The following is a 22764-nucleotide window of genomic DNA, read 5'->3' as shown; positions in this document are numbered from 1 at the left end:
CTGTAACAGAGGGAAATGTACAGAGACTGTAGCTTCTTCACCTGCACTGAACATCTCTGTCCTTAGCTGACTGGGGTCTGTCTGTTTTTGTGGGTCCTTCGCTCTTGGTTAGCTGAAGCTGCTGATTTCCCTTGCTTTCTTGTTCTGATGTTCGCCTCCAGCCCACCGTGCAGGAGTGCCAGCCGGAGCGCCATGGCCCATTTCCAGCCCCGACTCTGTGCACATTCCCATCCTTCCTTTTTCTCATCGCTAACATGGGTGGCTGGGACTGAAGCATTTCTCAGATCCCTTAAACAGATGAAATTCTGCAGTTCTAGTATGAACACCAGCTCACTTTCACATAGCTCTTGAGACACAGCTGGACTTAGTGGATTCATGTCCAAAGAAAGGCAGGAAATATACCACCAGAGTGTGTTTTTGTCTTTCACTGATCTTGCTGCATTCAAAACTGTCACACCTTTCCTGAAATAGAGTGAAAACTTGTGAAACACTTTTTAAGGAAAAATATTAGAATTGCAAAGGCTTCTTTTGTATTCCACCTATTCATTGACTCCAACTTTCTCATAGATGTATAAATTCTCTTTATCTCAGATTCTTAAAGAGAAGTTCTTTTCATTTGATCCACTGCTGTGTCGTTCTCACGTGCCATTAAAGAATTAAGCTGTGCCCATCAATCGGTGATTTTGCTTTTGCAACATCCAGAGCCTGGAGCAGAAGTACATTATCCTCAAAGGGCACATGCTATGTCTAAGTAGTTCCATAGCCTCACTCTTAACTCCAGGGCTCTTAGCAATGTAGAAAAACACTGAATTCCTAAGTAACACCCTTACAATGACTCACTCACCAGCAAGTGAACTTAATATCAATCTACTTTCTATAATTTAACATGTAATGTGAATATCTTTGCATTTTTATTTTTTTAATTTATTTTTATTTTATGTGAAAGGCAGAGAGACTCAGGTAAGAGATCTCCCATGCACTGGTTCACCTCCCCAAGTGCCTGCAACAGACAGAGCTGGGCCAGGCTAGAGCCCAGAGCCCAGAACTCAATCTGGGTCTCGCATGTGGCTGGCAGGGGCTGTCTCTGAGGGTGCACATTAAGAGGAAGCTGGAATTGGCAGTGGATCTGGGACATGTACCCAGGCACTTTCATATGGGTTACAGGCATGCCAAGCAGCAACATAAGCCCAGTGCCAAATGCCTGCCTCTTTCTGTGCTAATTCTCATAGACAAAAACCACAGGTAGGTAGACAAGATTAGGGACTGACAGAAGGACAAGTTACTGAAGAATATCAAACAGTTGATTTAATGAAATTCTGAAGCAGATGTTTGGATAAGGTGAATTGTGAGTTTTTCCATTTCTCTATAGATGAAAGTATTCTATAAAATATAGAGGTTCTGACTGTTTTAATGAAATGCTGTAGTCCGTTAGATGTCCATCCATTGTCAGGCGAGCTAGCCTAGTGGTTGGGAGCGTGAGTACTGGTGCCAGATTATCCCAGTGTATATTCCAGCAGTACCTTTGGACAAGTTGCTTCTTGTGCCTTAGTGCACCCATGTATAAAGGAGGAGAGTGCTAGTTCTCATTCCTGAGGTGGTGATGGGAATTAGCATGTCAGTATACGTCAAGCAGTCAGAGAGTCATGTCTGGCACAGTGGAGTCCTGCCTAAGAGATCACTGTTACTTTGAGTAAATGGATGATCTTGTCAATTTCAAGAAATTTCAGTTTGGAAAGGGAGATGCAACATGTGTATGTACAAAGTGGTCTCTCAAAGTTCTTGACAAGGTAGAAACTTATTTCGTTGTAAACAGTTTTTAAGTTTCAGAATGAATATTACGTATTTTCTTATTTATTTGAGAGGCAGAGTGAGAAAGATACAGAGAGAGAGTGTTCCCATCCATTGAATCACTCCCCAGTGCCCAGGTGTATGCCAGGAGCCAGGAACTGAATCCAGGTCTTCAGGGACCCATCACTGGTGCCTCCCAAGGTTCACATTAGCAGAAAGCTAGAATCAGGCACTGGAGCTGATGACTGAACCCAGGCATTTTGATGTAGGATGTACGCATCCTAACCAGTATCTTGATAGCTAAATCAAATGCCCACCCATGGAATGCATTTTTTTCATCCTAATCAAAAGAAAAACTAATAAAACACTTGAGAAAATTATTTCCAAAGAATCATTCTGATGTGACCTTTTAGCAGTGACTTTGTGAGTTGGAGATTAGAACAAACCGAAGAAATTTAGCTTGTACTTGCTTTTAGATAACTTCTAATTTATGCAATGATCTGATTAGACATTTAGTGGTAAGTCTATCTGGATTTTGTACTTTTAAAATGGCAAGTGTCACATGTGCTAGATGTGTGGGCACTGACACGGCACACAGTAAGCGCTCATGACTAATGTGTGAGCAGTGTGGCCAACATCCATCAAGCTCTGCCTATGAGCCTGGCACTCAACTCAGTGCTCTACTTTTGTGTCATTTCATCTTCACAATGACTTTTTTGAAAGCAGTACTTTATTTTTATTATTTACACCAATGTGCTACTCTTTCTCTTTTAATAATTTTTTTATTTATATAAGGTGAACAGATTTCACGTATGTCATATATCCAGATTTAGGAGCATAGTGATGCCTCCCACCCTACCCTTCCTCCTGCCCGTGCTCCTGCCCTCTCTCCTCCTACCTTTCTTATTCTTTCTTTTAACAATGACATACTTTCCATTTACTTTATAATCATAAGCTTAACCCTCCAGTTAGTACAGAATTCAAAAAATTAAGAATTAAAAAAATCACTGTTCCTGAATAGTAGAGAAAAGGGCTATAAGCAATAATCAAATCTCAAAATGTCAATTTCATTCATATATACATTACATTTTTTATACTCTGTTACCACAGATCAGTGAAATAATGTGATATTTGTCTTTTGGGGACTGTGGTATTTCACTGAGCATAATGTTTTCCAATCGTATCCATTTTGTTGCAAAAGACAGGATTTCATTCTTTTTTATGGCTGAGAAGTATTCCATGTGTATATACCACATTTTCTTTATCTAGTCATCTACTAATGGAAATCTGGGTTGATTCCATATCTTAGCTATTGTGAATTGAGTTGCAAGAAACATGGGGGTACAGATAACTTTCATATGCTGATTTACCCAGTAACTCTTTGAATAGATTCTATATATGATGTTCTTTTTTTAGAGAGGTAGCTGAGACTTAACGAGGTTAATTAATTTGCAAAATGCCACATAGCTAGTAACATTGGTGGAGTCCATTTTAGAACCCCACCAAAAACAAAATGGTAAACACTAGATTTACTTGTTTCTTTCAGTTAGATTCACTTCTTACCATTTGCCACACTTGCTTTATTTCTACCTATCCTTATCCATGCCTCTCTTTACCTAAAGCTTTGTGCAGACCTGGCATTTCACCTCTAAATGGCTTCCGCACATATCTGCATAGAATAATAACATGGTCCTACAAAATGGACATGCATGATTATGACATCCAAATGTGTTTTGAAAAAGCACGGATAAAAACTAGTTTTTGCCCATAAGCCCAGGTCGTTATTTCTACTTGTATTTTCCTGCTTTTCCTTATGATGATTATGCTTTGTGGATTGCAGTCCAAGCATGGAATCCTCTAAAAGGGTTCACTGCTAATCTGAAATACCAACATATCTTACTAATATATTTTTGTATCTACAAGGTTCTACTACACTAATTCACCAAGAACCTGTTACTAGTTAAATCCTACTGAAATGCTCCAATGTCAAATCTAAGCCTGGTGTGCAAATAAAAGGCCCTTTGGAGTCTTTGCCCTCAAATACAAAGAAGAGACACAAAGTAATCACTGTGTGGTGTGATGTGTGTGTGATGGTATGATGTGAAGTCAGAGAGAGGACCAGCCACCTCAAGAGTGACAAGAGAGGCACACCAGGAGATGAAGAGAGCTCAGGAAGAGGAATAAGGCAAGTGGGCAAGTCCATACTTGAGGAGCAGTTAGAAGTAGCTGTAGCTAGTGCGTAAATGTGTAATGTCTTGAGATGATATCTCAGGCAGCACCAAACACTACCTTCATTTGATTTGTTAAGGCAGTGGGCAAAATGCCATGAGTATAAGAATCAAGTGCTGTGGTCTCTGCCTTGTAACTCAGGGTATCCCCTACATGCAGCAGCAGCATCACACAACTAATTTTTAACAAGGCAAAACCAAACCTTTGTTCCAAGAACTTGCTCAGTTTGTCCAACAGAGTTCTTAGTGTACAAATTCTTTCTTGTTTGGAACCTTAATGATGTGTGAAAGTAGAGAAATATGAACTGTCACTTGCAGAACCAAAAAAGTGAATTTTTCCTATGACTCAGACAGATGGATATAACATATAATAAGTTCTGGAGGCTGGGGGCATTTTATGCAAATTCAGTGTTGAAAATAATCACTGAACTGAAGTGCTTAGGGGAAGCTTCACAAAAGGCAACTCTTAAAGTGTGATAAAACACTTGGAGCTGATAACTACCATCATATTTGCTTTCTCCAGCAGGGGAAAATGAAAGGATAACTAAAGTAAATTATAGATAAAAAAAGAAAATTATTGTTAAAGTCCTTTATGGAAGTATGTAAGTTGTTATGCACATGGAAAACACTTATTCCTGAGAAAGAATGACCCTCATTGAAAGCAAGACCACTCGTCTCTCCCCTCAGCTCTCCTCTATCCACCCCTTGTGTTTAGCCACACTTGTTTACAACCACTTAGCCAGTGTGAGGGCAGGCTGTTGAAGAAGTCCCTCCCTGGAACACACTGGTCCAGGAAGTGGAGCCAGACTCAGGTTGGCCTAAGTACTACTTCTGCTTTCTCTCAATACTTTCTATAGGGAAAAAATTCCTAACCTGTTTTTGTTCCACACCCTTATCTGAAAAGTGAAGGGATTAACCCACTGTGTATCATAAAAGTATTGGGAAGGCTACTTAGCACAAAAATAAGTTCCAGAAGTCACTTCAGTACAAACTTCTTGGTTTAAAATTGGGGGAAGTAGAATCATCCCCTAGGGCCAACATTGTCTGCAGTACATTCATCATTAAGCATCCATTCAATGTAATGTTTCCAGTAATCCTTCAGCCTTTCTTATGAGACAGCTCAAAAGGAGGTCAGATTTCGGGGGTTGTGTCTTAATATTGTTATTAGCATAATCATTAGGAACATATTTTTCTAAATTCTCAGGATACAGAAAGGTGTGTTGTATGCAAGCTGTTTCATGGGCAAACTCCTTTTTTTCAATAAAGAGTTCTTAATTAGAAGTCGGGAGGAAGGATGTTAAGTCTTTATGGAAGTCAATGAAAGAAAATATCAGAGTTTATGGAAGTAAATTAAATAAAATATACAGACAGTTTTTCTGAAATGTAAAGTTAATGATATGAAAAGCAGTTCAGGATATAGGTTACTCCTATAGAACAATCATTTTACCTCTGCAAAACACATTTATGTGTTTTAGATAATGAGTTGGCAACCAGCTCAGTAGCAGTTCAGGCCATTTATCCTATCTATCTATTTATTTATTTATTTTAATTTTATTTGAAAGGAGGAGACAGATATCTTCTATCCTCTTGTTCACTCCCCAAATGCCCACAATAGCCAGGATTGGGTCAGGCTGGAGCCAGAAGCCCAGAACCCAATATAGGTCTCCCACATGGGTGACAGGGACCCAAATAGTTGGACCATCACCTGCTTCCCAGAGTACATTAGAAGGAAGCTGGAATCAGAAGTGGAGCAGGGACTTGAACCCAGACACCCCAGTATGTAATGTGGGTGTCGTAAGGGGCATCTTAACTGCTGCAGCACTCACTCTTCAATTCCTGTTTCATGGTGGACCTCCTGTGAATTCAAGAGGAAACACAGTACTCTTTGCCCCATTTCCTGATCACAGAAAAGTAGATTTATCTTTAAAGTCAGTTACTGAGATGTTAACAAAATAATCATATTCTACAGAAAATTTGATAGACTCTACACAAATAAATGTACTTTAAAAAGCCAGTCATTTGAATTTTCTTTTGTGAACTAACATTTCGGTCTCTGTTTAAAATTACTGAGAAGTTAAACATTTTTATATGATGCTTTTTATTCTGTAGAGAGGTAGAAACAGAAAACAGCTACAGCTCATATGATACTGTCTAAATACTTAATATGCACTTATTTATGCTACATATGAAATGTAGGAGCTCTTGAACTCTTTTGGGTATGCCCTAATCTTTCCTTTTAATCACTATTCCCTTAAAACCTGCCTGCACTGGGTCTTCTCTGTCCTTGGTTTCTTCTTTCAAAGATGACCAGCTAACCAGCCTAATAAGCCAGTCTAAGTTGATGTGTCAACTGCCACCCCACCCTTCTGCTCCATCCTCAGATAAGTTACTTGCATTGCGTGAAGAGCTTACCTGAGACCTTACCTGCCACTTTAATTCTCCCACTCCCAGGAGATGGCTGCAATGGTAAGAAATTCTGACACAGTAGACCGGAGGGGAAGCACCGGGACAGAGGCAGAAGTTTTAGAGGGGAGGGCCTTGGGACATCATGTTTGCAGCCACCTTCATCTTTTGACCCTAGCCCCAAAGGTAAGCAAAGCAGCTGCTACTTCTCCAAAGATTAACTAAGACAAGCCCGACATTTCTGAGAAACTTGATTTTTACATACCTGCATTAAGCTTCACTGATTCCTTCCATAACCAAAGCCAAAACAGCAGCTGCATACTATGGAGAATCAGAATAATTTCTGGTGGAAAATCAGATACTGCTTCCACACATGCAATTATATGCTAATTGCCTTTAGCGACTGGCTCCAAATAGGAATCAACATTGAATTCCATTTAATGATTATGTTTTTGACTGGTACACAAAAAGATTAATGTTGCAAATATTTAAAAGAAATTATCTGAACTAAATCATTTTAATTTTCAAAATCAGGATTACATTCCCCTTCAGCTATCAGATGGCTTTGGAGCTGTAACTGGGACTGCTACATCAATATAGGATCATCCCTGTCAGTAGAACTAGATGTGCATTCACTTTGTAACAACAGAATAATAGTTTCCAAATATTTGTCTATCAGAGTGGATAGTTAGGGCTGTCCCATAATGACCTCAATTGTGAAATTCAACTATTGCAGCTTTTTTTTTTTTTTAAGATTTTTTTATTTAGTTGAAAGTTACAGAGAGAGGTAGAGACAGAGTGAGAGAGGGGTCTTCCATCTGCTGGTTGACTCCCCAAATGGCCACAATAGCCAGGACTAGGCCTGTCTGGAGCCAGGAGCTTCCTCCAGGTCTCCCACATGGGTGCAGGGGCCCAAAGACTTGAGCTGTCCTCCACTTTGTTCCCAGGCGCATTAGCAGGGAGCTGGATCTGAAGCGGAGCAGCTGGGAATCAAACCAGAGCACATATGGGATGCCAGCGCTGCAGGCTGGGGCTTTAACCTGTGCCACAGTGCTGGCCCCTGAAGCTCTGTTTAAAGAACACTTTGTAGCATGTAGTTCCTTTGGTATGCAGATATCAAATGGTTGGTTCTAAGAATAAGCATCAAAATAGAAAGTATAGACATAAATTGTGGGAGGATATAATTTATCATGATTCATATATAAAAATGATCCTTATAAGACAAAATCTTTATAGAGGTGGATGGTGGTGATGGCTGCAGAACATTTTGAAGATATTGGGTAAACTTAAAAATGCTTGGATGATGAATTTTATGTTGTATGTATTTCACCTCAATAAAAGTTTTTGGAAAAAAGATCAGTTTAGGATACGTTCTCTGAGAGTTTTTCCTAAATTAACAAGGTAAGAATAAGAGTATATTCTGAAATTCTGTGCCTCCCTCCCTCTCTCAAAAAATAATCATCCCTCAGAAAAGCATTTGAGGAGAAATGTCCCAGAGTGCTGTGTTCAGTCCAGCTGACTTTCAGAGGAATAACGTGCTACCTAACGAAAGGCGTTTGGTGTCATTATTAATCCTGCATGCACAGTGCTTCTTACTGGAAGATTTCTGTCCAAATGACAAGGACTAGTTTTACTTTCAAGAACAAGTTTTAACATGGGACCTTTCCTCAGCTTCCGAAAAGAACTGTGGGATAGTAAAGTGGATGTTTGCTGAGTATTTCATGAGCAGGCTTTAACTGTATCGTGGAGTGAGGGATTTTTGAAGAAAATCCGCAGACCTACCTAAGCAAGAGCCCAACTTAATTTATATTGTAGAATCTATATAAATTACTCTCGTACTGCCATGGAGTGCAAATTACCCTGGTTAGAGTCTCATCACTTGGTTGGCACTGTCACTATTGATTGCTAGGTCTGTAATTGTGTATAATTCTTCCTCTACCACTCTAGCAGCTGGGTACGATACTGATTCCAGAAGGAGCCACTTCACTTCTTATCACCTCATGACACCATCATCTGCCCAGTGCCTTGCAAATGTACTGGCCTTTGTTGTCTGCGATGGCTGATTCCCAGACTAGCACGTAGCAGTTTTGTTGTTGATGAGTCCAGGCAAGAGCACTGAAAGTGAGCACAGCTTCCATATTGATGGATGAATGGCCTGGTCATTCAAATGGCTGCAGGCCTACTGAATGGATTGTACTGAGACGACTGTGGAAATGTGCCCCATTATTCTGTGTATTGGAGTTCATGTTTTCATCTATCATTGTGCTTTAGATGAGACTTAGAGTATATTGTATATTTAGTCAAACTGCTCAGTTCTCTTAGTTTTGGGATTTCATCAGGCCTGTATCACAAAGCTCATGTTTGAGCATTAAAAACAAAAGCAGATGTCTGTGACTCTGTGTCAACAGCCTTGAGAGTTTTAACTAATAAGAACATAAAACCTGGTAGAATTTTCAATGTACTCTAAAACACCATCAAAAATACACATCATTTTCTGAGATAATTCAATTTTTTGCACTAAATGTATTTATTTTAATACTTGTGCTCTGGATATCCCTTGTAAATAAGAGTAAAATTTATGGTTAGAATAGTATTACCTGAAATACAAATCACATGTATCTCTAATAAAATGGTGAATTATTATTGGATGGGGGCAAACTGACACTAGTGTATTCATATGTGTTTATTGACCACTTACTGTGTCCAAAGCACTACGCAGGATGGGAAAGTCCTCATTTTATATTTTTACAAATCTTTACTTCATTGAAATTGTGTAAAAAACTAACATCCTGAATCGATACCATGTAATTCAAGTTTTCATCATGAAACTAATTCATATCAGAAAATAGCAGAGTTTAAAAAAATACTATCAGTAAAAATGATATATTTCCTTGGTTTGGGAATTTCCAAACCACGATATTCTGCCCTGTCAAAATATATTCATTTGGGGGAATTTTTAGCTTGATGCATTTCTTTTGAACTTAGTCACATTTGTACATCTAGCTGGTTTCATTATTAAATAAAAGCAAAGGTGATTCCCCTCTTGTAGTGAAGACCACACACTTGAAGAATGATACTCCAACAACTTCTAGGTTCTGCTCTAGTAACACCGAAACCAGAAACTTGTGGGAGAAATGTCACTTCATCTGAGAGAGTAAAATCAGACTCTAACAGGAAGTAGCAAATTCATCTTTTTTCTCTTTTTTCATCAACTCTTTGCTGAAGACAAGCAGTTTTGAGATGCAGGGCACTCTAAGTCATACTTCCTTTATGTCGATCAAAGCAAAAGCCACTGAGCAGTGCTTTCCCCCAAAGGAATCTCTAAATAGCAATGGGGACATTTTCAGATGGATTAATTTGTGGTCGAGACCTCCCTGCCTGTATCATAGTTCCTGAAAGAATAGACGTAAAACCCCGACTGTTGCCGAATGAAAATCTAACCCAAATTCTACCTTTGTAAAACAGGATAATTCAGTTTTAATTTGAATAGGTCATAAGATACTATTTTGAATAGTTGGGTTTTTACTTAAATGATCTAGCGCATAGATGAGATACCAATCTGAGAAGACTTTGGATTTGAGTGTTTGGGGACTTTAAAGAGTGGTTTTGTTTCTTTCTTCTAAAAAGATGATACATATATGCAGAGCTATAGAATCAATCTTGAAACACTTTTTAATAGTCTCCAAGTATGTTTAAAGGAATCATCTTTTAATTTCCAATTTCTCTGCCTCTTGGAACAAATTACTTCCTAGGATGGAATGAGCTCTTTCCTTTAAAGAAAATGAGACTGGCTTTCAGATTTGTGTTCTTCTACTCCAGCTCCTAAAGTACATGTGCATCACAGCCATTTCTTTCTCTCCTGCAGGTGGCACGGACCAGGACGGGGAAATCTACCGTTGAAATTCTTTCATGCCTCATCCTTTGAACACTGGAAGTCTGCTGTAGGCTGTATGCTGTTAATGCTAATCGTGATAGGGGTTTTTACCTCCAACTGACTCCTACATGTTAGCATTAACAGGGTATGACGCCTCTTACTAGCTTTCACGTGGAACACAGTGCCGCCGTGGGAGGATGACACAGAAGCATGAGTCACTCTGCTGGATAAACTTAACCGTTTTTTAATTTGTTCATCAGAAACTGGTCACTGAGATGGTATACGTTAAGTTTTAACAATAAGTTCATTTAAAAGATTTATCAGCAGTACCCTGAATCTTTTTTTGTGGATCTTCAAGTTTTTATCTTTAATAGAAAAATGCATTTGTATCACGTTTAATTCAAAGTTATGATTTGTTCATAAGGACTTTCAACGATTCAACGGGAAGAAATTTAGACTAACTATTCTAAAGCAAATTCCTATATTAACTTCAGAGTTTAAAGTTATAGGAACTACTCTAGTTACATCACAGATTGTCTAACATTTTTTAAGACATTTGGGAACTGGTATTTCCTCCTCGCCATGTAATGTTTTCTAATTAAACATCTTTAGTTTTAAGTTAATACTCTTAGTTGAATCTTAAGGGGATACTAAAAGGCTGTAATACTGAATTTGTATTTTTAAAAATGAAATACTGTTAATGATTAGCATGGTAAATGACATTGGAGAGCTTAAAAACTTAAAAACTTCATATCTGAAATGAAATCCAAATCTAAGGTTCAGATTAAACAGCTGAGCCACGGCATATTGTGGAGTCAGAGAATCCACTTTCCTTTCCAGGCACAGTTCTTCATCCACAGAATAGGGATAAAATGCTATAAGGTTGATGTGAGGCTTAAATTCAGTAGAGAAATATTTTGTAAGATACTAAGGTGCTACATAAATGTTATAACAAAATTAGTCCAAGAACAGGCCCCCTACATTGTTAGAGAAAAACTGATGATTAGATCTGCAGAACTGTAAAGATTTGGATTTCCATGCAACTTTTCTCCATAACAATACCACTTACAAAATATATAGCCAAATTGAAGAACTCTTTCCAACATGTGTCAAACAACTATTCACTGTAACCAAATAAATCTCATGAATCTCTGGTGGGTTTAGAGTAATTTTATATTTGCTGTGGCCCTTTTTCTTCTGCAAAGTACAAATTGTAATTTCAGCAGGTATTTATACAGAAAAAGACAATGGAAAAAAAAGAAACTGTGTGGATGCTAAGAGGAATGTCCTGTCGGGACACAGTAGTCTTTTTTCTTTTTTTAAGACTTATTTACATACTATGATGGTTGCATAGTTCATCAGATTGCATTCTGAAGAGATGTATCTATGGTCTGATATATCTGGAGAAAAAAAATACTTATTTACGTATTTGAAAGTTACAGTTACAGTGATAGAGAGAAAAAGAGATTTTCCATCTGCTGGCTTACTCCACAAATGGCCGCAATGACTAGGGCTGGGCCAGGCCAAAGCCAGGAGCCAGAAGCTTCATCTGGGTCTCCCACGTACGTGCAGGGGCCTAAGCTCTTGGGCCATCATCCTCTGCTTTCCTAGGCACATTAGCAGGGAGCTGGATTGGAAGTAGAGCAGCTGGTACTGGAACTGGTACCCGTATGGGATGCCAGCATTGCAGACGGCAGCTTAACCTACTGCGTGTGCCACAGTGCCAGCCCCAAGACACAGTATTCTTGTGTAAGGGTACTTTGCCCCCCTTGCTGTTGAAGTTGTGTGTGCTACCAAGATAAATTACTCCTCTTAGCCCTTGGAATCAACGTGTACTATTGGAGCTTCACCTGTAGGTGCATTGCATTCACAGGTGTTTCTTTGGACAGTTGCCGTTATCTGCCACTGCATAGCTTCAAGAGGAGTCCTTGCTTTGAGTCTCACTTCATCAAAATCCTGCTTGCTGCCTACAGGCACAGAGGAACGGAATAAATGCACTTTAAGAAAGCTGTGCGAGGAAATGCCTTATTTAAAGAGCACGACATGATGCTTAGGCAAGTTACTAATGTATCTTTACATCAGTTTCCTCATCAATAAAATAATGAATGGTTTTCTTTTCTTTTTTTTTTTTTTTTTTTGACAGGCAGAGTGGACAGTGAGAGAGAGACAGAGAGAAAGGTCTTCCTTTGCTGTTGGTTCACCCTCCAATGGCCGCCGCAGCCGGTGCGCTGCAGCCAGCACACCGCGCTGATCTGAAGCCAGGAGCCAGGTGCTTCTCCTGGTTTCCCATGGGGTGCAGGGCCCAAGCACTTGGGCCATCCTCCACTGCACTCCCTGGCCACAGCAGAGAGCTGGCCTGGAAGAGGGGCAATCGGGACAGAATCCGGTGCCCCGACCGGGACTAGAACCCGGTGTGCCGGCGCCGCAAGGCGGAGGATTAGCCTACTGAGCCACAGCGCCGGCCATGAATGGTTTGCATGAGGACTGTAGGCTTAATTGAATGCATGTAAAGGGCACATTGTCCATCCTGCATTAAGCGTTAAATAACTGCAAGCTGTGGAACTTCTACATTTCAGTCATCTAAATTGAATGATCTGCCTTAGCAGCTCTCCCCAAGGACACTCTAGCTCCAATCACTTAATCCGCTAGTATCCCCTAGATAACCTGCATACCACCAGGCCCGCTGAGTTTTCTCTGCCACCCGGCTCTCCTCGGCTTCTGGTTGCTGACCCCCTGGTCCTAGATGGATTTCTCCTGAACAATATACCCAGCCATCCCCAAAACTCTTGAGTGTCTTTGGGTTGGAGGAAGGGTAAGTAGCAAGTGTGTGTGTGTGTGTCTAAAAGTGACAACCTCAGTGTAGCATAACTGAAAGGGATTCTCTGGGGGTAGAGGAAGGTTATAAATAACAACCCAAACTTGTACACGGAAGATTGAGCTGATTGAAGCACGAATTGCAGAAAATCAAGAAGATTGTATAGGATCTGAACCACTTAGCCAGAAATTTGCTGAATCAGAGACCATACCTTTCCTATTCACTGTCGGCATTAGCTAGACTCTTAGAATTTTTTTTAACTTATTTTTTTGAAAGGCTGAGTCAGAGAGAGAGAGGGAGAAAAAGAGATCTTCCATCTACTGGTTCACTCCCAAACTGGCTCAGCTGGGACTGAACCATGAGCCCACAGCTTCTTCTGAGTCTTCTAAGTGGGTGCAGGGGCCCAATGGGCCATCCTCTGCTGCTTTCCCAGGTGCATTATCAGTGAACTGGATCAGAAGTAGAACAGCCAGGACTTGAACTGGTGCACATACAAGGGGGCAGCTTAACCCATTACACCACATTTTGGCCCCCAAAATGAGTTGTTTTAACTGAAAAATAAGGAGGGAAGAAAAGTATATTCAGACAATTCAACAATATGTTAAACAAAAATTGAAATATTCGTAATTCTCTGAAAATGGTTGGCCAGTACTTCAAACAAAATGGGGAAACTTAAAAAAAGGAGCCTGAAAAGAAAAAAGTGTCCATAAATGGAAGCATCCAAAAAAAAAAAAAATCTGACCCAATATGTGGTTCTCTATTGATAATGACTGGAAAGCAATGAAACCAATGGATCAAACTTGCATGAAAGAATTTAGCTTTCGGGGCCAGCACTGTGGTATAGCAGGTAAAGCCACCACCTGCAGTGCCAGCATCCCATATAGGTGCCAGTTCAAGGTCCAGCTGCTCCATTTCCGATCCAGCTCTCTGTTATGGCCTGGGAAAGCAGAAGATGGCCCAAGTCCTTGGGCCCCTGCACCCATGTGAGAGACCTGGAAGAAGCTCCTGGCTCCTGGCTTTGGATCAGCCCAGCTCTGGTTGTTGTAGCTATTTGGGGTGTGAACCAGTGGATGGAAGGCCTCTCCCCATCTCCCTCTCCCTCCCTCCTCCCCTCCTTCCCTCCTTCCCTCTCCCTCTCCTCTCTCTGCCTCCCTGTAACTCTGCCTTTCAAATAAATAAGTAAATATGTAAAAAAAAAAAAAAAAAGTTCAGCTTTCCATTTTCAGATTCAGTTTCTCCCTCAGCAATTCGGGTAAGGAAAATAATGTTCATTTAGGGGTTCTCTTTTTCTTTTGTGTTAGTTGTTTTTTAACAATTTTAAGTGTTTCCATCTTAGTCTTTGGTCAGGCACATGTATTCCTAACCACCTAACTACTGGGTTTTCAAGGTGGAGTCCTCAGCTGTCATCAAAATAAAGTCTTCAGTCACTCCTTCCCTTCTTTGTAATGTTCATGGATTATCCAGTTCACTAGCATTTAACTCACTGTATCAAAATTTGCTTTGGTGTGAATGACCATTTTACAGGAAGCAATACCATTGAGAGCTGAACTACCATCTCACGTACTCATATGCCACTCAAATGGGTACTGACTGTGGTCACACTGTTATTACTCCAAATCCAATACTAAAAACAGATGTGCATTTAAATACAGTGAAGATTTTACTTTATACTGCTAGGAGGTGATTTTTGGTAAATAAACATTCATTATAGCAAGCAATTAACTGAAAAGTTCTATATACAACTTGCCCTGAATAACTGAAGAGCTAGAGCAGTGTTTGTCACTTTGGAAGCTTGTCAAGGTGCAGGCTCCCAAGGCTCAAAACCCCCAGAGTCTGAATCTGTAATGGAATGGACTCCATTCCCAGGCTGACTGGGCGTCCCAGATGTAGGTGGCTCAGACACAGCGCTATTGTTGATGTGGTAGCTAGGAAGGGTGCCCAGCAGAAAATTTGCAACTCATAGCTCTGATGTCTGTTTACACATTGTTCACTCTGTGTAATGAGAGATTCTGCAACATGGGCTGAGTGATGAGATGTCTTGTAGTTAAGCTCTTTGGAGATAAGCAGCAATTAAGTACCAAGTCTCACTTCAGCAAAATCCACTGGACTTGAAAGTCCCCCACAGAAACCAGCTGCCCTGTGTTCTACCACCAGCTGCAAACAACCAATGACCTGGTACTATGTAGCCCCGAGCTATCCGTTGCTGTTCAGAGTGCCAGATTGGGAAGCTCAACAAGGGATCGGGTGCCAGTTTCTGCACTGCAGAGTGGTTTGATTGATGGGACAGTCCCAATGTCAACTGCCATCCCATCTCACTGCGTCACCTGTGCTGCCACTGACAGGCAGTCATTATAAGCAGCCTCTAGGCAGGGAAACCCTGGCCTTCTCCAACTGCTGGCAGCTCAGGAATTCCTGATCCCTTAACCCATGAAAACACAAAAGAACTCAAAATGGTCACCCCCAGAACATCTTTCTCCTCCCTCCCCAAAGCACACTGTAGCTTCCCTAAAAGCCTTCATGTTGTGCCCCACCTCTGGTTTACCTCTGTGCATGTTATCCTATCTTCAAGAGCGAGCTCTTGGAGGAAAGGGGTGCTTTAAACTTCGCTGTATTCCTCCCGGCTCAGGCTCTTGCTGGCAGCTGCTTAAATTGCACAGGACTATCCAACTCTCCACTGACATCGGAAATTCCATTTGTCCTGATGTTGGAGACTGTACCTGGCATTTGTTTGGCCCAATTCGAGGAACTGGTTTTCAGGCTGACTTGACAGATTCATGGCAGATACCTCAATCATCAGTTTGCTTCTCCCTAAATTCTCCAGATCAGGAAGGTAGTCTCCATGTTCATTTTAGGAAAATATCACTTAAAAATATGTATGAAAATTTCTCCTCAGTATTTTTCAAGTCTGTAGGCAATCATGACATAAGAACACCTAACTTTAACATTCCTCGGAAATGACATTGCAAAGTAGCTTCCCTAAAACAGTATTTTCCCTTTCTTTCCATATATTTAACCACATATGAAATATAAATATCTAATTATTGGGTAAATGTATCTTTAAAAGGATGTTATCTGATTTTCTCAAAATTTACAATACATATCCTCTTTGGCCTGAAGTCATCTATAAGAATTTATTGTACAGATCTAACACATGTGTGGAATCCTACATGTACTAAATCAGCCATCAAGAGAGTGAATAAAATAATGGCACACCTATAAATAGATTATATATTGAAGAAACAGAAACAATGTGTAACTTCTGCCTGCAACACTGGCATTCCATATGGGCACAGGTTCAAGTCCCGGCTGCTACACGTCCAATCCAGCTCCCTGCTAATGTACTTGGGAAAGCAGCAGAGGATGGCCCAACTGCTTGGGTGGCTGCACCCACATGGGAGACCCAGAAGAAGCTCCTGGCTTCAGTCTGGCCCAGACCTGGTGGCTATTTGGGGAGTGAACCAGTGAATGGAAGATCTTTCTCTCTTTCTCTCTCTCTGTAACTCTGCCTTTCAAATAAATAAAAAAATCTTTAGATTAAGGAAACTAGAATCAGGGGAAAGATCACTGGTGATTGAGAGGATTATTTTTTTAGGATCATTATTTAAAAAGATTCAAAGAAACAGTTTACTCTCAAGTTATAAAAATACCAAACCAAAATACATAGTGCCAACAAGGCAATTTTTTAAAAGATTTAATTATTTGAAGGCTACCACCATTGTGGTGGCCAACTAATAATATTCAGTAATGTTTATAATAAATGATCCACTTCTGTACATATCCTAGAGACCCTGCTGTGTACATGAAGAGACATGCACAGGATATTTTTGGCAATAACACTCTCAATGTTCATCAGTAAGAGAGTGGATTAATGATGAGCCTAATCATACAATGGAATACTATATAGCAGGTAAAATGAATGTACTAGCTCTATTTACATTTATCAACATGCCATACATAAATAAAAACAATGTGAAAAATAAAAGCACATTGAAAAAAGACTATATCATGAAACCAATTATGTTTAGTTTTAAAACACAGAGGGTATTAGATACTTTGTAGTAAAAACATAAACTCATGAAGGGTAAGGATGGGTACAAACAGGATGGTCCTTTTGGAGAAGGTGGCAATGACATGAGGAAGGCCTTCAAGGATGTGTAAAAACAATCTGAGGTCAACAAGGAAAAAAGTTAACAATGGTCATGTGTCAACATTGCTGGCTGCAAACAACAGGATCTACACTAGCTAGTTCTAGCAAAAAGCAATGGTTCCAATTCTCAGGCTGGAAGGTCAGGTTATAGGGCTCTGAAAAATGCCCATAATACACCCCAAGTAGCTACAGAGGAAAATTTGCTGATCTCAGCCCCTGTGCCCTGCACCACCACGTGGGACCTCTACCAGGTCATTGTTCCCCTCAACAAAACAGATATCATGTACCACTCTGCCTCTACTGTGCCTCGTTCCAAATTTGATATGGGGGTGTCTATTGGTGAGATCAGGTTATCTGAACTCCAGCTTCAAGGAAGGGTAGGAAATTGTTTCACTCTTCTACCTAGTGAGATAAAATACGTAAGGTGGGAGATCACCAAACACTGTTAGGCACCCAAAAGAAACATGAAAAATGTCCACTCACAGCCAACATGGAATAGCAGGTTAAGCCTCTGCCAGCAACACCAGCATCCCATACAGGCACCAGTTCAAGTTCCAGCTGCCCCACCTTTTTTTTTTTTTTTTTTTTTTTTTTAAAGATTTTCTATTTATTTGAAAGGCACAGTTACAAAGAGAGGAGAGAAAAAGAGAGAGAAAGAGATCAACCATCTGCTGGTTCACTTCCCAAAAGGCCACAAAGGCCAGGCTGGGCCAGGCCAAAGCCAGGAGCCTACAGCTCATCTTCTTCCAGGTGAAGAGGCACCTATATGGGATGCCAGCATTGCAGGTGGATGCTTAACCTGCCACACCACACTAGTCCCACAGCTGCTCCACTTCTAATCCAGCTCCCTGCTAATGTGCCTGGGAAAGCAGCAGAGGATGACCTGAGTACTTGGGCCCCTGCACCCACTTGGGAGACCTGGATGACGCTCCTGGCTCCAGCCTGGCCCAGCCCTGGCTGTTGCAGTCATTTGTGGAGTGAGTGAGAAGATGGAAGGTCTTTCTGTCTCCTCTCTGTCTAACTCTGCCTTTTGAATAAATAAATAAATCTTTAAAAGAAAAATGTCCACTAAATTAGGGGGCTGTTAAATCATTCTCTGTACTTTTCTGTGTGCTCAAACTACTTTACAGTTTTTTTAAAAATGTTAAAATTCACAAGAGAATGCAAGAAAATCAGCACCAAGCAAGAAATTTTGATCAATTTCTAAAAGATGGACAGTGAAGCTTACTAATGAAACAGTAGAGGATGATGTCACCCCCTAGAACACATGTGGAGTTCCATCAGAGGCTGGGCAAGAAAAGTTCAGAGGTGGAAAACAGAGGGACTTATAAGAATTAGATTAATTGGAGATCTGCATATAAACCAGTTGACCTCTACTCCATATCCAGATACATGGGAGCATGAATTCTCATTGACCCCTGGCAAAACATTGGATCTTTTATAAAGTAAGTGAAAGAACTGTCTAAGGGGAACTTGGATAGTCATAGAAATTTGTAGCCAATTCTAGTATTTAGCAAACTCCTATAATGATAGCAAATTTTACCTAATCATCGGTAGTGATGCCTACCAGAAGCCTAACTTTGCCCACCCCAGAGCTGCTACTCAACCTCCCAACATCCACACTTTTAACCATAAAGTAACAGCAAAATCCTAGACATGTGAAAAAATCTGCAACATGAAAAGCAAAGACTAAGAAACAAATTTATCACCATAGAAGAGGCTAATTCAGAGTCCAGAAAATAAGTGACCGAATGAGTAACTATGTATTTTCAAAGAGATTCAGCTAGGTATAGCACATTTGAAAAGCAACAGAAGGGGCCGGCGCTGCGGCTCAATGGGCTGGTCCTCCGCCTAGCGGCGCCGGCACACCGGGTTCTAGTCCCGTTCGGGGCGCCGGGTTCTGTCCCAGTTGCCCCTCTTCCGGGCCAGCTCTCTGCTGTGGCCAGGGAGTGCAGTGGAGGATGGCCCAAGTGCTTGGGCCCTGCACCCCATGGGAGACCAGGAGAGGCACCTGGCTCCTGGCTTCGGATCAGCGCAGTGCGCCGACCGCGGCGGCCATTGGAGGGTGAGCCAACGGCAAAGGAAGGCCTTTCTCCCTGTCTCTCTCTCTCTCACTGTCCACTCTGCCTGTAAAAAAAAAAAAAAAAAAAAAAAAAAGGCAACAGAAGAGTTTACAGATAGAGAGATAGAGACAGAGAGAAAGGTCTTCCATCTGCTGGTTCACTCCCCAAATGGCCGCTACAGCTGGAGCTAAGCCAATCTGAAGTCAGGAGTCAGGAGGTTCTTCCAGGTCTCCCACACAGGTGCAGGGGTCCAAATATGTGGGCCATCTTCCATTGTTTTCCCAGATCACAGCAGACTGGACCACACCTTTTGTTAGCCTTATCAGATGCTAGAATAAAACTGACTTGCTTTCAAAGTTTTCATAGAAAATTCTTTCAATACAGAATTTATCTCCTCAGTTAATCTAAACTATTTGCAAAACAAAGACATTATAGACATACAAGTACTCAACTCTCTTTCTTCCTTAGGAAGGATCTTAAAGATGAACTCTAGAAAAATGAGAAAGTCAATCCAGATATAGGAAAATACGGACTCTACAGAAAAAAATAATTCTATCCAGGAAAACTATAAATAAGGCCTTCACAGGAAGCTTGTGCCCCTGGTTCCAGAAAGCCTAGTCCATCTGGAACAAGACATTTCTTAGGAAAACTTTTTTTTTTTTTTTCAGATTTATTTAAAAGGCAGAGCTACAGAGATGAAGAGAAAGAGGGAGAGAGTGAAGGAGAGATATCTTCCATTTCCTGGTTCACTCCTCTAAGTGGTTACAATAGCCAGACCTGGGCCAGGAACCAGAAACCCTATCAGGGTTTCTATTTTGGGCCAACCATCTTATACCACCTTCCCAGGCACATCAGCAAGGAGCTGGATCAAAAACAGAGCAGCTGGGACGTGAACTGGCAGTCTAATAAGGGATGCTGGTGAACCCGCTGTATCACAATGTCAGCCCCAGCAAAATACTTTTAAAAAATTACTTACTTATTTGAAAGTCAGCTACACAGATAATGAGAGCGACTTTGCATCTGCTGGTTCATTCTCCAGATGGCTGCAATGGCTAGGGCCTGAGCCGGCCTGAAACCAGGAGCCAGCAGGAGGTTCTTCCAAGTCTCCCAGGAGGCAAAGCACTTAGGCCATCTTTCGCTGCTTTCACAGGTCATTAGCAGGGAGCTGGATTGGAAGTGGAGCAGTCAAGACATGAACCAGCACCCATTTGGGATGCCAGTGTCGTGGGTGGTGGCTTCACCCACTAAGCCCTAATGTTGGCCCCCAGCAAAAACTTTTAAAAGACCAATAATCAAAATTTGTTCAAGATGCGGGGAAACAAGCATTCAGTCATTGTGGTTGGAAGCGAGCGTCATTTGGCAAAACATTTTGGAGGCCAGATTCAGTAACACCAGTCAATAATTCGATTGTCAAAAATCTATTCCAAAATTATTTACATATGAGACAGGGTAGAGTAGGGACACTAGAGCATGTTAGTGAAATTGCCTGGGCTCAAATTTCAGTCACGTAGGCTCTCTTCAGTTTCCTCATTTATAAAATAAAAACACCTTCTCAATAGGCCGTTGAAAGGTTTAGATAAGATTCCACACAAAAGGCTTAGCACAATGTCCAGCACACAGCAAATAAATACTCAGTTAATATCATTCTATCTACAAACACTTGCTCTTTTGCATAAGGAATGTTTACTGCACCACTGCTTAAAATGGTAAAAAATGCAAACAAGTATAGTAAGATCCTATTTATGTTTTTTAAAAAATTACATTTTAATTTTTATTCGTACATGTATGTTTATACATAAGAAAGATCAGAGGAAACCTGCCACAGTACTGCAGCATCTGTGGACAGATGGGGGGGGGGTGTTTTTCTATGAAATTTTTACTGTGGGCAACATAAGTGGTTTTATTCATTAGACAAAGAAAAAGGAAAGATCATTATCAATGTTTGAGGAGAAAAAGTGTTAATCCTTATAAGCACACACAAACATTATATTAAAAAACTTTTATTTTCACTTGCTGTACATATTTAAACTTCAGGAAGTTACTGGGTAGTCACATTTTCCTCTGTCCGTTTAGACTGATTTGCAGTTACCTGTAAAAACATGAACGGTTTTACTTTTCTAATAAACACTTTCAGTTTCATCCTTCACCCACCATTTTAAATCCTTCCACAGTTCTTATTAGCATGACACTTTGTCTTTTCCCAGTAACTACTGTAAAAACTTACGTAGAAAAAGACGACAGACTTAAAGGGCAAGTTACCAATATAACTTATCAAGTAAAGTACAGCAATTCCACTCTAAACAATAATCTGCCTTATAGCTACACTTCTCAAGTGTTAACTCTAAAACAAAATCATTCATACCAGAAAAAATTACTAGAAGTGCTACAACAAGTGGTATTTTAAATCAACTTATTTTATTGTGAAGTATAATTCTATTTTGCTTAAAGCATATTAGAAGTTTAGTTCAAATATATATGTCTATTTGTCCACATTTGTATTCTTTGTCACACAGACTCATCAACAAAGTGGGCTTTACCTGAATTCTACAATACTTTTGAAACATGCTTGGCCTCCTGTATTAGCAATCTTTTCTTTTATTTGAAAGTCAGAATTACAGAAAGAGAGGGAGAGAGAGAGACAGAGCTCTTCCATCCACTGATTCATTCTCCAAGTAGCCACAACAGCAGAGATGGGCCAGGCCAAAGCCAGGAGCTTCATCCAGGTCTCCCATGTGGGTGCAGGGGCCCAAGCACCTGGGCCATCCTCCACGTCTTTTCCCAGGCCATTAGCAGAGAGAGCAGAGAGCTGGATCAGAAGTGGAGCAACCAGGACTAGAACTGGCATCCTTATGGGATACCGGTGCTGCTGACAGCAGCTTAACCTGCTATGCCACAGTGCTGGCCCCCGTATTAGCAACCTTGTCAAAAGGCCCTTCCTTGCTGCCTAAACCCAGCACCTAACAATTCTACATGCCTTTTCCCCACATAATCTAGGCACGGTTCTATTAATTCAACCTCCGGAATTCCCACATTGAGTTTTCCCTACTGTGGATTAATTTTAGTAGGAGTTCATATCCTTTCTTATCTCTAATATAACTCTTGGCCCAAGTTCCAGTTTTTCTTCCATGCTGCCCAGAATGAGCTTAACCAGCTGATCACTTCCCTACTCAGAAATCTCATTATCCCCACCATCTTTAAAGGTGGGTGAGGTGGAGTCCAGAAAGCAAGTTCCACATCATGGAAAGCAAGCCCCTCATATTCTATTTCCAACCAACTTCTCTGGACTGACTCATCAGCCATACTACATGTGACCTACACGTTCAAATTCATCTTAGATTCACCATGTTCTCTATGCCTCTATGTCTTACGAAATGAGCCCTAACCCATCCTTCAGAAAAGCATTAGCCCAGCCAACTTTCTTTTTTTTTTTTCACCAAAGGAATATT

At 40.7% G+C, this 22764-nt stretch overlaps 1 protein-coding gene and 2 non-coding genes across 13 annotated transcripts in view; 2 read left to right on the top strand and 1 right to left on the bottom strand.

Annotated features, from left to right (window-relative positions):
* The first annotated feature begins 10375 nt into the window (after positions 1-10375).
* Positions 10376-10436, top strand: MIR155 (microRNA mir-155). Its single transcript, NR_162550.1, has one exon. It is a non-coding gene; the product is annotated as a microRNA mir-155 (primary transcript).
* Positions 10437-22764, bottom strand: part of MRPL39 (mitochondrial ribosomal protein L39) — a 38284-nt gene continuing 25956 nt past the window's right edge. For 3 of the 11 annotated variants that reach the window (XM_008267146.4, XM_070071905.1, XM_070071909.1), the window contains one exon: positions 21303-21407. In XM_008267146.4, the coding sequence (XP_008265368.2) occupies positions 21357-21407 (51 nt within the window). In that variant the 3' untranslated portion in view covers positions 21303-21356. Of the gene's footprint in view, positions 12261-21302; positions 21408-21855; positions 22091-22764 lie in introns of those variants that run through there. The other 8 variants (XM_070071906.1, XM_070071910.1, XM_070071904.1 and 5 more) reach the window with 6 other exon arrangements.
* On the top strand, positions 11628-11695 carry LOC127483093 (small nucleolar RNA SNORD77). The gene has a single exon (XR_007909057.1). It is a non-coding gene; the product is annotated as a small nucleolar RNA SNORD77 (small nucleolar RNA).

Source organism: Oryctolagus cuniculus, chromosome 4 (assembly GCF_964237555.1).
Source record: "Oryctolagus cuniculus chromosome 4, mOryCun1.1, whole genome shotgun sequence".
Taxonomy (NCBI): domain Eukaryota; kingdom Metazoa; phylum Chordata; class Mammalia; order Lagomorpha; family Leporidae; genus Oryctolagus; species Oryctolagus cuniculus.
This window is presented reverse-complemented; position numbering and strand designations above follow the sequence as displayed.